At 49.8% G+C, this 15052-nt stretch overlaps 1 protein-coding gene across 7 annotated transcripts in view; it reads right to left on the bottom strand.

Annotated features, from left to right (window-relative positions):
- CYFIP2 (cytoplasmic FMR1 interacting protein 2) overlaps positions 1-11525 on the bottom strand; it is a 54308-nt gene extending 42783 nt beyond the window's left edge. For 3 of the 7 annotated variants that reach the window (XM_051631583.1, XM_051631589.1, XM_051631588.1), the window contains exons 1-4: positions 10966-11051; positions 4149-4289; positions 2030-2119; positions 1872-1949 (exon numbers count right to left, since the gene is read on the bottom strand). In XM_051631583.1, coding sequence (XP_051487543.1) covers positions 1872-1949; positions 2030-2119; positions 4149-4265 — 285 coding nt within the window. In that variant the 5' untranslated portion in view covers positions 4266-4289; positions 10966-11051. Of the gene's footprint in view, positions 1-1871; positions 1950-2029; positions 2120-4148; positions 4290-4957; positions 4976-4996; positions 5047-10965; positions 11052-11462 lie in introns of those variants that run through there. The other 4 variants (XM_051631584.1, XM_051631585.1, XM_051631587.1 and 1 more) reach the window with 4 other exon arrangements.
- Between the last annotated feature and the right edge of the window lie 3527 nt (positions 11526-15052).

Here is a 15052-nt window from a genome sequence, read left to right as displayed (position 1 = left end):
AATAAATTTAAGGACTTAATCAGTTGGCATCCATCTCATTTCCAAAGAGTTACTTGGAGTCATTACTAAACTTTTAGGGAAAGCCCCAAGTGCCCAAGGCAATGCACCCTGCTGCCTTCCTTGGGTTTTGCTTCCAGTTGTTGCTGTCAAGACTGTGATGGGGCTGACAGCTCTGGTGCAAATTTAGTAGCCCAGCAGCTGATCCACAGGGTGGGAGGGGACAAATCAACTGGCTTTACATGTGGGAAGATCCAAATGTAGCTTTGACCTCTCTGTAGTGGGGAAAATAATGCCCTTGTCCTCGTGTTTCCCCCTGCAGTCAGGCAATATTGGTGGCCATGGGGATGCAGCATGAGGTAGGGAGCAGTGGTGCACACGGAGATGGGGGCTCTGTTCTTCACCCACAGTTCCTAGTGTAGCACAGGGAGGTGCACATGCCTGAGCAGCCAGGCTGGGCGCTCAGAACAGGACCCCCCTGGCTGCAGGCATGTGGCCCATGGCAAAGAGCAGGAGTCACTGCAAGATCAAATCTGCTGAATCTGTACATGATCCCTCTGCTATGATGTTGTCTGCTCCTCTGTCACATGTGGCACTGCCTGCAGCCCTGGGGGGAGGATGGGGCAGAGAGCAGGGACTGCACAAGCTGCACTTAGGGCACAAATGTTGTGGGGGTCACCAGGATGGGAGGACACTAAAATGGCAAAATGGATGACTTGTAGCACTGTCTTGCCATCAGCTCAGCCACGACCTGCCTTCTGTTAGCATAGCCAGGAGAGGCAATAGCCACCCAGAACCAAATGTAAATGGGAGATAAGCGAATACCCAAGCAGCAGCAGGAATCTCCCCATGGCTGGGTCTCATGAGACCATCAGCAGCGTATAACAAGAGAGGAACTGAGCTTTGACCTTTCCTGTGGAATCACAAACATGGGTATTGTCATCCAGGTGGAAATATTTTTCCTGGCTTCCTGGAAGAGCTGCAAACCCTTTTATCCATCGGGTCTGTGGAAGTGCATGGTGTGCTGGCACTCGGTGTTTTTATAGGGACCTCTTCACATTGCAGAAGACAGGCTCTGAGCTGGAATCTGAATCATGATCAGTGGGCCACATGGGCAACCTTACTCATGTCTGTAGGTGTTTGCAGGATGAAACCACTGAAATTCAGATTGAAGAGAGGGCTGGAAAATAGTTGAAGCAGAACTAATAGTAGAGGCAGAGAATGATTAAATGTTGGTGCAGATTGGGACCTTCAGGTGTAACACCAGCAAAAAAGGGCATTTGGGGAAATGTTTCTGGCATACTGAGATGGTCCTTCATGCATCCTCTCATAACACCTACAATTCTGGGGCTTCTGTGGGGCAGAAAGAGCACCCCAGAGTCTGGGCAGCAGTTTGGGATGCTGAAACCTAGCCCAGCTGCTTAATCTGCTCTGTGCAATTCAGGGAGAGGCTGAGTCTGCCACAGCTTGAGAGGACCTGCTGTTTTCATCCCAGGCTGCCTGGGTTCCCTTCTTCACCCAACACACTAGTCCCACTCAGCACTGGGGCAGCTGGCTTGTGGTGAGTGTGACTGAGCTGAGAGGCACTGCTGGGAGGTGTCAGGGATGGAGCCCTCACGAACATGAGGGCACACAGAAGATGCCCTTTGCTAGGGTAGCAGTTTTGGCTTCTGAAATGGCTAATGGCTGCTGAGATCAGTGGTAGAGACTTTGGTGAGGAGGGGAAAATTTCAAGAGTGAGTAGTCCCTCTTTCAACCTTTCTGTCTGCTTCAGTCTTCTCTACTTTTTGTTCTTCTATCTCCAGTCCAAACTAACTCGCACTAAGGACAATCCCAACTACGTGCTCTGGAAACATTTCAGCCTGCTCTGGTACCTGGGGGATGGCTCGTGAGCAGCTCCTCCATGTGTAAAGCATCACAGCATACTCGTGGCCTTCTTCCAGCATTTCATTCTGAAAGAGAGAAAGGTGTTGCTGGGGCAGGGCATGTGCCATGGGCTTTGCACCACTGGGGCAGCACTCAGGGGACTCACCATGCTGGAGTGCACCGTCGCCTGCTCAATGTACCTGGCAATGCCAGTCACAAAGGCATTTCTGTCTTCAAAATTTGTGTCAAAATTAGCCTGTGGGTGAAATGGAGAGACGGGATTAAAAATACAGTGAGTAGTTTGCTCACCTTGTACAGTCCAGTATGGAATGTTTTGGCAGAAGGCAGAAAGAGTCAGGCTCCTGGGGCATGGGAGCAGCTTAGGAATGTTTTGAGGTGCTGCACCTCTAGATCTCATGTATATTTATACATATAGAATCACACATGCTCATTACAGGATATTCTGCAGACTATATACATGAAAATATGGCAATCAAGCCTGATGAACCCTTGTATCAAGTCAAACCAGGTGAGGTTCAGCTACAGGGAACTGCAGCTACACCAGAGAGCAAACCTACGCAATTATTCTAAGGATTTTAGCTTGGTAACTCCGAGACAGATGCAGCCTCATTAATTTCTGTTTGTGACCTGGCTGCTTGGGGAAGACCACATCCTGTCAGCAGGAATTGCAAAGAATAAACACACAGAAAGGGCAGGGAAAGAGATGTCTGGAAAACATAAATATGAAAGTCAGCACTCATCCAGACACTACTATCAGCACAAGTGTTTCTCTTGCAAGCAGATTCTTTGGGAGGAACAGTTGTTTTGGAACTTGAGCTACTGCTTTAGGTCAGGACAGAGGAGCAAGAAAGTGCAGGGCAAAGGGGAGGATGAACAAAGCAGCTCCTCGGCCTCTCTGCACTGTGTGCCTGTTCACACGCTCTGTGCTCGGGAAATTTCCTCTGTGAAGGCTGTCTGATGGGATCTGCTGGAGTGCAGAGTGGACAGAAGTCCCAGGCACGCAGAGCTGCTCCTTGCAATGACATTAGCATTGCAGTGACCACACTCACCTCAATAATGGATTTTCTGAGTAGGAAGAGCTGGGAGCACAGATCCACAGCCACAGGGCTACTCTTCTTAGGGCTTCCAGAACATTGCACGTGGTTAATGCGACAACAAAAGCTGAGGCTGCATTTGCAATTCTGGCTAGCAGGGGGCTACATATAAAGTATGATGAGGAAATAGGCTTGATCAGTATCTCTAGATCCAGTTTAGAGAAGTCTTTTAGGCCCAGATGCGTGCACACACTTGTGACCCTGAAAGGGGACTGTGCCATAAGGCTGGACCCTGAGCCCCTCACAGGACAGAAGTAAGAGTAAAAATTATTTAAGGAAGATAAAAGCAAAAGTGATGCCAAGATTTTCTAGGGAGAGCTGAAATTTGAGCAGCCCACAACTGCCTGTGGGTCTGATAACCCGTAGAGATACTAACCCTAATGAATGAGCCCTCAGCCTGACCTGCTGAAAAGTGATACTGTAATTTCAGACCCCTGCATCCACAGCACAGCAATCACTGTGCGGGTGTATTTATACACTGCCAGGGGTAAGTCATGAATGCAGGAGTGGCAGGATGGAGAACGTAACCCCATACGATATTTAAAGCTGGGTGTGTGCTCCAGGGCAGGGTGTGGTGGCCAGGCAGCAGAGGCATCCTGCTGCGGATCCCAAAGCAGGAGGTTGAGCCTTGCCCTGGGTTGATGCCAAGCTCTGCTTGGTCAGTGCAGCTGCAGCTAAAGCTGCAGAAGTTGGAGGCCGAGAAGCGATTGTAGCGCCTGCCCTCCCTCGCATGCCAGCAGCTGCCCAGGCCAGCAGCTCCAGCTGTGAGGCAGCACAGGCTGGCCAAAGTCAGGCAGAACTTTGATTCTGACCTACTTAGATGCACGCACTGCCATAAAAAGGAAGCACAGAAATATGTGCTTAACAGAACATCGCTGAGAACTTTCTGCTGTTATCACAGATCTGATCTCCTGCTTCTTACCCGTTTGTGCGCTCCGGTCCTCATTTTTAACTTCCCTTTGTCTTGCTCAGCCTTAAAGATCGCTTTCACCAATCTCCAGTGCTTTCCTTTTAAAGCCTTGTGGCTTTAAAAGGTCTGAACTTTTCCTTAAGCATGGTTTCCTTAAGAATGTTTTTGGATAGTTCTCACAGCAGCATGTTGCCCCTGTGCTTTACACGAGCTACTGGAACAATGCTCCCTGCCCCACCACCTCCAGGAGCTGAAGGTACCTGGTACATGATGGAGGATGGAGGCGGTTCGATGCATGGCTGCTGGTCTGGCAGGGGCAGCTCCTCCAGCAAGTCCACGTTGGACAAGGCATCCTCTAGCGTGACGTGCGTGGTCATGGCTCTGGATGTTCAGTTTCTGTGCTAAATCCAAAGGAAAAGAGAGGGTGATAGACGTACAGCACCCAGAAGAAAGTGCAAAAGGACAAAACCAGAGCTGCCACTGGCTGGCACTGCAGGAGACGTGATCCTGGTTTATTTAATTTTCATTTTTTTCTGTATTTTACCTACATTTCTGTCATCTCTCCTTCCGGGATTCAGCAGCAGAGTCAGAATGCAGAATAAGAGGAACAAAACTACCCACCCGTGCCCTTCTCTGTTTAACTCTATGCAAAACTGCTTAAGATGGAGCACAGCTGGCTGCTGCACTTCAGCTTTAGCAGCCCTGAGTGAAAGCATGTGTTTCCAATTGCAAAGCAGTGCTATCAAAAATACCTCTTGAAACTGCATGATCAGAAAAGTCTGACACTCACATGCTCTCCTTCTCACACACATGAACAGCTCTGGGAACTGTAAACAACTTGCATTCTCAGAGGTGAACGGGAGAGGATGGAGTGCTGTGCAGGCAGCCTGTGGCACCACAAGCAGCAAAAAAAAAAAAAAAGTAGCTGTTAAAAAAGATTTCCCCTGTTTTTACCACACACCCAGTGTCCCCTGCCCTGTTCGGGCCTGCTGTGAAGCTGCCAACGGTGCCAGCTGCACATGAAACAAGAAGCAAAGGGAAAAGTTTCTTAAAGCTCACTGGTACTTACTCTAACGGAAACCTCAGGACAAACCTCCGTGTCCCTTACCTCCTCTGCCACTCACCCCTGCTGCAAGAGCACAAGCATGGAGGGATGGCTGCTGTCACCCAGGCTGAGCACTTGTATAATCGCAGCCACAGGGCTTCCCCAGTTAATACCTAATCCATGTGCAATAGCTGTGGCTGACCTAGAACTTGTGTCTCCTAGAAAAACACCCTGCTGCCTTTAAACATTTGCAGAGAGAGAACTCGCTTTTAATATTGATGTGTCATTCGATTAACAACCCCCCCCCAGTGCTTTTTTTCCCCACTCAGAGTCTGTCTAGTTTCAAATGTGAGCCATCAAAATTTATCACTTGAATCTGCAAGACAGTAGAGCTCTGTTATCAAAGTTCCCATCAAGATACACATTTCAATAAAACACCCTGCAACCTTGCTTTGGCTGAGGCAAGTGGGCTGAGCTCTTTGCCTGCCTTGTTACAGAGCATGTTTTCCAATCCTTTAATCACCTCTTTGGCTTTTCTCTAAGCTTAATGATCCAATTTTGCAACTTTTTTTTGCTGAAGAGTGGTCACCATAGCAGGACATGGGGCTCCAGCAGTGTCTGCACAAGCACCAGATACAACAGCAATGTAAGCTCCCTCCTTGGCTACAATCACACCAGTTTCTTTGGTCCCAACAGCAGCTCTATAGGTGCTCATATTCAGCCAATTATCTGCTACAGATCCCTTAGGTCCTTTTTTTTTTATTATTTTAACTGAGTCACTGTTTCCAAGAATGTAAATTTGCTTTTCATTTGCAGCAATGAGAGAATGGAAGGACAGTGACTTTGGGATGTCCATAGATAGACACACATGAACTCAGCAAGGACCAGGGCCAAGGGAGATGCATGCTGTGTGCAGTCCTGGGGTGGCTTCATGTTGGGTGAGGAGAGGGATGAGTTTCCTGCTGTGCCTTTTATCATCATTGCTACCTGAACATACAGGTTGCAGGCATATCATGGGCTTGGTTAAACCCATTCCACCTCCACAAATGCCTCCCCAAGGTACCAGGCAGCTGAGAAACAGGCTTGGTTACACCTGCAGCTGAAACACAATGAGATAAGTGCCTGGAGAAAAAAACAAATTTCAATCAGCCTTTTCCCTTCATGTTAAAATTTCTGTTTCCTTCTTCATCTCTCTTTGCTAAAATGGTTTCCTGTTACAAATTGTAGCAACTGTCAAAACCAGACATTTTGTCCCACCCAAAACAGGCAGAGGCAGTTTCCTCCCTCCTGCCACCACCCCGTGCTGCTCCACTCCAGGCAGGCAGCTCCACTTACCCAGCCCCATGGACCTCCTTGACTGCCCACCACCATTCTCCTGTGCCTCAAGACTCTCCTTTGGGTTTCCAGAACAACACCCCTAGTACTCACACATGCCTCATTACATACTTCAGGCTTGGGAAGACAAAAACCGTTGTTCATAGTTTTGAGGGTTGTGACTGTTTATTTAGGCTCATTTCTCATTTTTCTCCAAGTCCAATTCTGAGGCCATTTGTGCAAGGTGTTGGCAGTTTGCTGTAATCAATGACACTTCCCCAATAATCCTGTGACACCCAAAGAGCTCAGCAACTCAAGGGACAAAGTTGTTGTTGCTACTGTTTGGGCCATACCAGGACATACAGTCCCAAATACAGCATCAGGGTCTTGCTGTGCCAGGCAGCACACAAACCTGTGAGACTAAACCAGTGCCTGCCCTGAAGATCTTCCATTCAAAGAGAGGAAGGGCAGTATGTAGAAATACAGAAACAGAAAGGAAGTATCAAGCCATAGCAAGTTAGCAACGAAATTGACCATCGACCCCCCCAGTGCTTTGCCTTGGCTGAGCAGAGCACAAGTTTCTGGATGAAGACGGAAAAACTATGAGACTTTGTGGGTTCAACAGATGAGTCTTCATGGGGATGCCCAATTTCAATTCTACACTTTCTGAAGCCCAAGAGCAAAACTAACTGAGGCTACAGGAAAAAGCGTGGCCTGCCAGGACTTCCCCAGGGTCTCATGTCCGTAGCACACTGTGACAGACAGCAACCTTGCACATGGAGCATGTGACAGAAGGGCTACTGGTCCAGGGCTGACAGACCTAGATCCTCACCCTAGATCATCCATAGAAGAGCAGCCTGAAGTGATCTCCCATCTGCCTGTGCCACTTGCCTGCTCCTTGATGTGGCTCTTGGTTGGGCTCCAGTGCCAGCTGTAAGCATCCAGCAGTTAGAGGGGCTGTGCACTGGTACAAGGCTGGGGGACGCTCTGGAGGCATCAGTGATGGCTTGGCTCAGTCCATGGGGCACTCCCTGGGAGAGCTAAAAGGGGAAGTGCCACTGCCACAGGCCCATGTCACCCTCCCTCACCTTCCTGCAAAAAGGTTTCTAACACAAACGTGCTGGCACGTCCCCGCAAATCCAGCTTCATCCCCTTGGTCCAGCGACAAGGTGGGCAACCATCAGGTACCATGACAGCAACTGAGCGGCTCCAGCCCAGGGAACACAGGGATCCCTAGGGCACTCATAAAAAAGTCCTCATTAAGCCTTAACCACCACCCACCACCTGCCTTCAGGGCAGGGGGAGCTGCGGTGGGAAAAGGGAAAGTCAGCCCATGTTGGTGGTTTGCTGATGGTGCACGTGGCCGTGGGGCTGGGGGCCACACTGTGTGGGAGCAGCACAGCTGCCTGCCCAGGGACAAGGCTGTTTTGCTGGCAGAACAGGAGCACAGCAGGGTGAGGCTTTTCCTCACCCACAGGAAACGTGCCCTGCCTGCATGGACTCAAACACAGCCACACAGGCTGCTGGGAACTATCTACTTTCTTCTCTGTATCCCACCACTAGTCAAAATGGGCAAAGTCCCTCTGGTCCTATGTGTTTTGGCAAAACTGAACGCAAACCTGGCAGGAGCCAACCCCAGTGAAACCCCAGGGAGGGATCCAGCCACTGGGCTGATTACCTCTTCTGCTAATGAGCATCAGTGCTAACGAGTGCTGCTCATACTTTCTGCCCATTGCTGCAGAAACTTCCTCTCCCCATCCCACATCTCTCTGGCCAATCACAATCTCTCTGGCCATCTCTTACACCTTCCAAAGGCACTGACCACACTGAGGCACAGAGCTTCTGGACACTGCAGGGAGCCAGCCACATGGGGTCCAAGCCCAGGGCACAGCCCCATCACCCCAAAGCAGATATTAAGAGTCCCCAGCATAGTGACCGCATTGTGGCAGCATCCTGGGGGCCAGATTTAGCAAACAGCATAAGAAGGCTTTGAGAAGGAGCTAAGACGGACATCTCAGATGTCTGAACTTGCATGGCAGGTCCTACCTTCCCCACCGGAATGCTTGCCCAGAAGTATCAGTGCAGTATCATCCTCTTTGCAGTGAAAGGAACAAAGACATCTTTATTGTTAGAGGAGCTTGGGGGAACAAAGGAAGACTTTTAAAGGCAGGGTCATAATGACTGTGTTGCATGCATGTGCACCCAGTTTCAAAGCTGCACAGCTGAGAGGTCTGGCCACAGGCTGGTTCAGTTTTTCAGCTCACCTGCTCCTACAGAAGACATTCATGCTGGGGCTGTAATAACTACCAAGAGCAAGAAAGGCCCCAAGAAAAAATGGGCATTGCACAGGATGTTGGCAGTAAGACAGGGTCTAAGCCCTAGAAGCCTGGGGTGAGATAAGCAGCAAGATTATTTTTGCTGGGGAAATGGCAACATGGAGGAGGACAAACTTCTTTTCATCTCTTGAGAATCTGGGATTCTTCTCCAGCTCTGATGCCCAGTCCCTGGGCAACCTGGGAAAGTCACTTTATTTATTTCTGCCCCTGAGATAATGCATCTCCCTCTTACTCCAAAATAGCATATAACCTGTGATTAGGAACCATCCTGGCCCAATGACTGCACCAGCAGACTGGTGTCTCGGGTGCACAAAAGGAGAGCATTTCTGGTAAGTGCTGCCTCACAGCAAGAGGAGGATAAATGCCCTTGTCCATCAATGTAGTTTTAGTCAAGAAGAATAAATTTAGAGCGTAAAACCTTAATGTGACCCTTGTCTAAAATGCAGGGGATTTTAGCACACATGTCATCAACCCCTTCTCACATGCTACAAGAATTACTTGTAATTGCAACCACCAGAATCAGGAGGTTCTTTGCAGGAGCAAAGAAACACAGCCAGGATGAGCGAGGCTGGCAGAGCTGGGCTCCTGCCCTGCATGAAACCACCCTTTCCATTCAAAAGGAAGCCAAACTGCATGACTCCTGAAGCTGTTTTTTCTCTATCTCCACTCTACATTTTCTGTCATTCCTTTAAGGCTGGGTTCCAGACCTTCACACCACTTCCATCTCAGCAACACAATTATTTTGGAATTTATTTCTTTTAGAATCACTTCAACATTTATTTATTTTTTTTCTGGTGCCAAAGAGGGTCATGAAAAAAGGCAGGTATAGGAAACTGCACTTTCAATAGAGAAATTTAGAGCAAGTTTTCAAGCAAATCCACTGCTGACAGTTAGAGCACTTCTTGGGAAATTAAATCATACAGGACAGTATTGTCAACAGTTGGCCAATTATTGATCTTCTAAAACCTATCTTCCTATTTTTCGTACTAAGATGATATTTTTTAATAAAATTATTATAATGGAATCAGTTTGGTCTGCTTTCCTCAAGAGACCCTGGTCATAAAATGGAAGATTTTTCCATATTCCTTGGGCTTTATTAATAGCAATTAACTGTACAGAGAAGAGGAGAAAAGAATTATCCCTTGCAGTGAATTATACTGCTGTGGCAGACACCAAAACACCGGGCTAGTCACCCATCTTGGTGACTAACCCCAGACAACTGTCATCATGCAAATCATAAGGTGCTTTTCCTGTCTGTATCTGTGCAGGGCAGGCGGGTGCAGAGAGTTTAGCGATTCAGCCTAATTCTGCAAGACCTTTGTGATCCAAACCCCCCATGGAAAGCAGCAGATGGCGAAGGGGACAAGCGCTGTGTCCTCTGACAGCACACACAGCCGCCATCCCTTCCCCCTTCTCCAAACAACCCTGAGCTGGCAGGGGGGTTTTACCGTGTGCCTCTTCGCCTCGTTCCTTCCCGGTCCTTCCAGCCTACAGAAATTTCCTAGAGGAGCCATCCATTCCCGCCCAGGTGGGATGCGGCTGCCACCGCGCATCTCCAGCGTTCTCGGGTGGAAAGTTCAACACAAAGGAAGGCTCCCCGGGGCGCACCTCGCTCCGGAGCGGTCCCACGCTCGAGAAACCGGGCGGTTTCGGCAGGGAAAGGTTTTGCCGACTCCAGCCGACTCCAAAGCACGAACCTGCGGGCGCAGCTCCTGCCCACGGTTCCACGCATGGCTCTGACCCCCTCGCTTCTTCCTTCCCCCTCCTCCCCCAGGGACACCATATTTTCACGCCACGGCTGATCCGGGCGCTGGTCGGGAGCTCTCGCCGGGGCCACCTTCAGCCCCCGGCCCGGCACCGCCGCTCCTCCATCCCCTCCATCCCCCTTTATCCCCGCGCCAAGCATCCCCGCGACCCCGGCTCGGGAGAGCGCAGCCGCTGCTGCCCGTGGCGGGGCCTGCAGCGCCCGCCGGACCCGGGGCTCGGCCCTTTCTCTGTCCTGGGGGCGCGGAGCCGGGATGCGAGGGTGGGAGGCGAGAGCAGGATTTGCTCTGCTTCCCCCCCACCCCCACTCCCCGGGCGCCTTGCGGTGTCTGCGGGGCGGCTGAGCGCTGCAGGTAGCTCTAAGCATTGTGGGATACATCCCGCACATCCCGGCCCGCCCGGGCCTCCCGCCCTCCCTCTGCCCGGGGGGGCAGCACCTGCTCCTCCGCTGCCCCCCGCTGAGCTCGCCCGGGGCGCCCGGGGGGTCCCGGGGGCGGCGGCTGCAGCTCCGCGCCCCTCCGCGCAGCCCAGGGAAGGGTGGGACGCAGGGAGGGGGCGATGCCGCGCAGCCCCGCGCAGCCCCCGCGCAGCCCCCGCGGCCGCCCCCGCCCCGCTCACCTGGCGCTCCGCGGGGTGCGATGCTCCGCGCCGCGGGATGCTCCGCTCCGCGCCGCCCGCACAAAGAGCAGGAAATGGCTGCAGCAAGTGCACTTCCGCGGCTCTCCGCCGGCCCCTCCGCACGGCGGCGGGGGGAGCCCCGGCCCCCGCCGCGGGAAGGGGCTGGAGCCGTGCGGGCGGCTCCTCCCCCGGGCAGCGCGGGGGATGCGCGATGGGGACGGGGGCCGCGTCCCCCCGCGCCGGGGACCTTCTCCCGCTGGGGCCGCCGGGGGAAAGGCCACCAGCATCCCCCGGTGCGCGGAGGGGACAGGGCTGGGGGCGGCTGCCGCAGCCCCCCCCGAGGCCCGGGGCTGGGTGAGCGCGTTTGGGTCCCTGAGAAGGCAGGACCCGGCTGGGATTCCCCATTTCCCTTCTGCTGCTGCGCCTGCTGGGTCTCAGGTGTTCGTTCTGCCTCTCTCCCCCTCGGAGGACCTGTACCATGGTTAGGTTTTACCTACCATTTTCAGCGAAACCTCTGTTTACAGGATACATGTAAAGCCTTGGATCGCTGAGCATGCAAGGGACCACAACCAGAAGGTAATGCCTTTGCTCAGAGCTCCAAGCCTCTTCTGAGTCAGCACTGTATCCGAAAGATCTTCCTTTTGGCATCTGGGCATTTCTTCAGGGACAAGCTTCCAGCTCTTCTGCTCATGCTGCTTTTTAAAGCTCCAATACATCTCATCTGTGAAATCCAAACTGGACCTTTTATAGCTTTCAGAGGAATGTTGCTTCATGGTGATTGATAGGAACCCTCTACAGGGCCTTCATTCATTTTTCTGCAGCCCTCTCAGCTTCTGATGCTGCTGTGTGTCTGTTTGTTGCAAGACATTGGTGGATTCCCAGAGACTGCTGAAAGGCTAGATACACGTCTGGATATATTTCCTTGGTGGCCATGGCAGTGTCCCTTTCCTAAGGATCAGCCTGATCAGCCTGTGCTAAAAATGCACGGTCATCTGGCCCTCCTGGGCCCACTCCTGATTCCTTAGAGACTGCTGCTCTATTGTCCAGGCTGGTGGGGAGCAGAGCTTGCTCCCCATGGGTATATGTTGGCTCTGCAGGGATGCTTGGACACCAGGTTTACTTCATACTATAAGTTGAATAGATGCCATGGGCTGAGGGCACCAGGGTCTGCAAACTACCTAAGCAGCAACAACTATCTTTGTTGTAGTAAACAGAGCCACACCTGAAAAAATCTATCAATAGCATTTCTGGGAGTAGATCCAGAAGATTTAACAGCTAATATTGCCATGGGTGAAAGTTCAAGAAAATGACGGTCAGTTCATGGTCAGGTCAGGAAAACTGGCAGTGAAAAAATGCTGTGGAATATTTTTTGCATAGTTCAATCTGCTCTCATTATCAGCCAGGCTCAGGGTGAGAGGAATTTCATGAATGTTATTATATTAGTTTAATTTTCTGCTATGTGTTGTCTTAGATCTTAGATAAAATGAGCTTCTCTGCATTTGTCCTGCAGATCTGTCTGCAGGCTGGAAGGAATGGCAGTGAGGGGCAGACCCCCTATAGCTAGACACAGGAGAATGTGCATCAGCTGGTTGTGTGTAACATGATAGTGGGGTGAGCTAAACAGAAGACAAATTTGAAGTGGCTGCCAAGTGAGGTTTAGCAGAGCCATTCACCTGAACCCTGCCGTGCTGATGAGCGCAGCATTGAGAGAGGACAAAGCCAAACGTCACATAGACACATGTTCATTAGGAAATGTTTCAGGAAATTCTAGATTTTTTTTCATGCCTGATTTGAAGGTAATTATCCACTGGAATGAGCACCTACAACCCCCACTTCCCTGGGGTGACCAACACCCACTTCCCTGGGGTGACCAACACATGCCCAGGAAAGAGCTTTTCATGGCTTATGTTGGTGCACTCCAGCCCTTGGTCTCCACTGAGAAACATCAGCTGCTCTTTTCAGATGAGGTTACTGCTTGACTGCATTTTCCTAGCTGGGACACCAGCCTGGCTGTGCCAGTGTCTGGCCATGGCAGCAGCAGGTTGGGGACATGCTGGGACAGTTCTCTGGGCTTCGGCTCTGACCAAATGTTCAGTGTTGGCAGAGCTGTGCACCCACTGCCTCTGATAACCAGCAGGCAGAAGCAGGGACCAGAACAACCTCCCACCTTTCTGAAGTACAGCCAAGCACAGAGGGTCGACCTGGCAAAGGGGAAATGGTTTAAACATTCAGCACATTGCAAACGCTTTCCAAGGAGACAGGGAAGGGGGATTCAGAGAAGGGGAATTCATTTTGTGGTAGGAGACTGATATTCTCATCTCTGCCTTGTGGGGAACGTATCTAGTTAAGCTACATGAAGGGCACAGGCCTAAACTTAGGATAGAAACTGCTATGGTGGGAGAAGACTGTGTTACAGTGTATTAGTATCATGCAGTTATCACAGCACAGCTCTGGCCTTTTGAGATTCATTAAGTCCCCTGTAAATAATAATGGGGAAACCCCTCCTGGGAGCACTCAAATATTACTACCCTCATTTTCTGAAGATTTAGAGAATTTAAAGCTACCGCAATAGATATTTAGACTTAAACATCTGTGTGTCCATATAATAAATTACCCAGTTTGCACAGGTTCTGAGTACTTCTTATCCCCATAAATCCAGCACATAATCCAACTGCAGGAAGCAGCCATAGTTCTGGGGAACAGAGATATTTCAGAAAGCCAGAGGAAACCTGTTCACTTCTTGATGGGGAGGATTTGAAAGAAGATCAAGCAGTATGGTTGTAAGTGCAGGAGGATGTTATTTTGCATTTTTGCTGACATATAGTGAAAGCCACAGTTGGGACTTAGCAATTTTATTGTTTGTAAAAAATATGTATCGTATACATAGAAATACTGCAAAAGAAAACTGGACATAAAACATCACAATATTATTTTGTGCAACACTCTCTAGCTAATAAATATTACACTTACCCAAACATAAATACAATCTCAGAAACAGTACCCAGCAGAGCAATATTGCTGCTACTTAATGGCAACCTCCTCAAGCTCAACAGACCCCTGATTCCTCCTGGGATGGAGGGGGGAGCAATCCAGAAGCTTAACTTTGTGAGCCTGCAGATAACCCTGCAGCCACAGAGTGTCTGTGCTCAGGGAAGAATAATGTCAGAGTATCCTGTGGTTGTACAGATTGTCTAAGTGCAATCAAGAGTGGGGCAAAATAGAGTTGTGGGCAGCTGTCCTCAAGTTCAGCAGTTTAATGTGGTTAGGACTACTGGAAACTTCACTGGCTAAATGGCAAATTTTACATCACAAGAATGTGACAACAGGCTAACTCAGAGTAAAGGATGAGAGGGACAAAGAGGAACTTAGTTTAAAATCACTACAAACAAAATTCAAAATCCGCTTACAGATGCTCATATTCCATGTATTGGTTCCGACTATGAAGAGATTTTGGTAGCAATCCTGATGTGAAGATAGCACTCTGATCCTGCATTTAGGATTGGCAAACTCTGAATGTTAGAGAATCTCATTGCCTGGGAGAATCATTCTGCATGGTATTTGTAGGAGTATACCAAAGAAAATCATGTGGAATCAAAACAAAGTGGGAAGTTGTGTAAGGTAGGAACTAATGCTTTGCCCATCTCTATGTACCTGAAAAGATGTTCTGGCTTCTAAAAGCTACCTTAAGACCATGGGTCTGAAAAATACAAAAAAATAAGCCTCCTTCTATGAAGAAATAGTTTGACACAGGATATCTGAGGTCATGGGATTACATTACTTCCTTGTCCCATTTTTTTGGCAAACATATTTGAATCTGACTTCTGTAATGACAGGAAAGATTGCTGCTGAAAGTTTGCATCTCAGAGGTTTTTGTAAACTGCTGGCACAGAAGGTCTACCAGTGCTCTCACCTGCCCCAACAGAAGCATAAAAAAATACTGCATATATGCACCTATCATCTGTGAGCCCTCTTGACTTCTCTAGGTATTGTTAATGCTAAGCAGAAAGTCCTAATCTTATTTACAAATTCTGCAGGACAAAACACCCAGACTTTTGGTTTTGAAGTCAGTTTATGTCAAAGCAGTTTC

This window comes from Apus apus, chromosome 13 (genome assembly GCF_020740795.1).
Source record: "Apus apus isolate bApuApu2 chromosome 13, bApuApu2.pri.cur, whole genome shotgun sequence".
Lineage (NCBI taxonomy): Eukaryota > Metazoa > Chordata > Aves > Apodiformes > Apodidae > Apus > Apus apus.
This window is presented reverse-complemented; position numbering and strand designations above follow the sequence as displayed.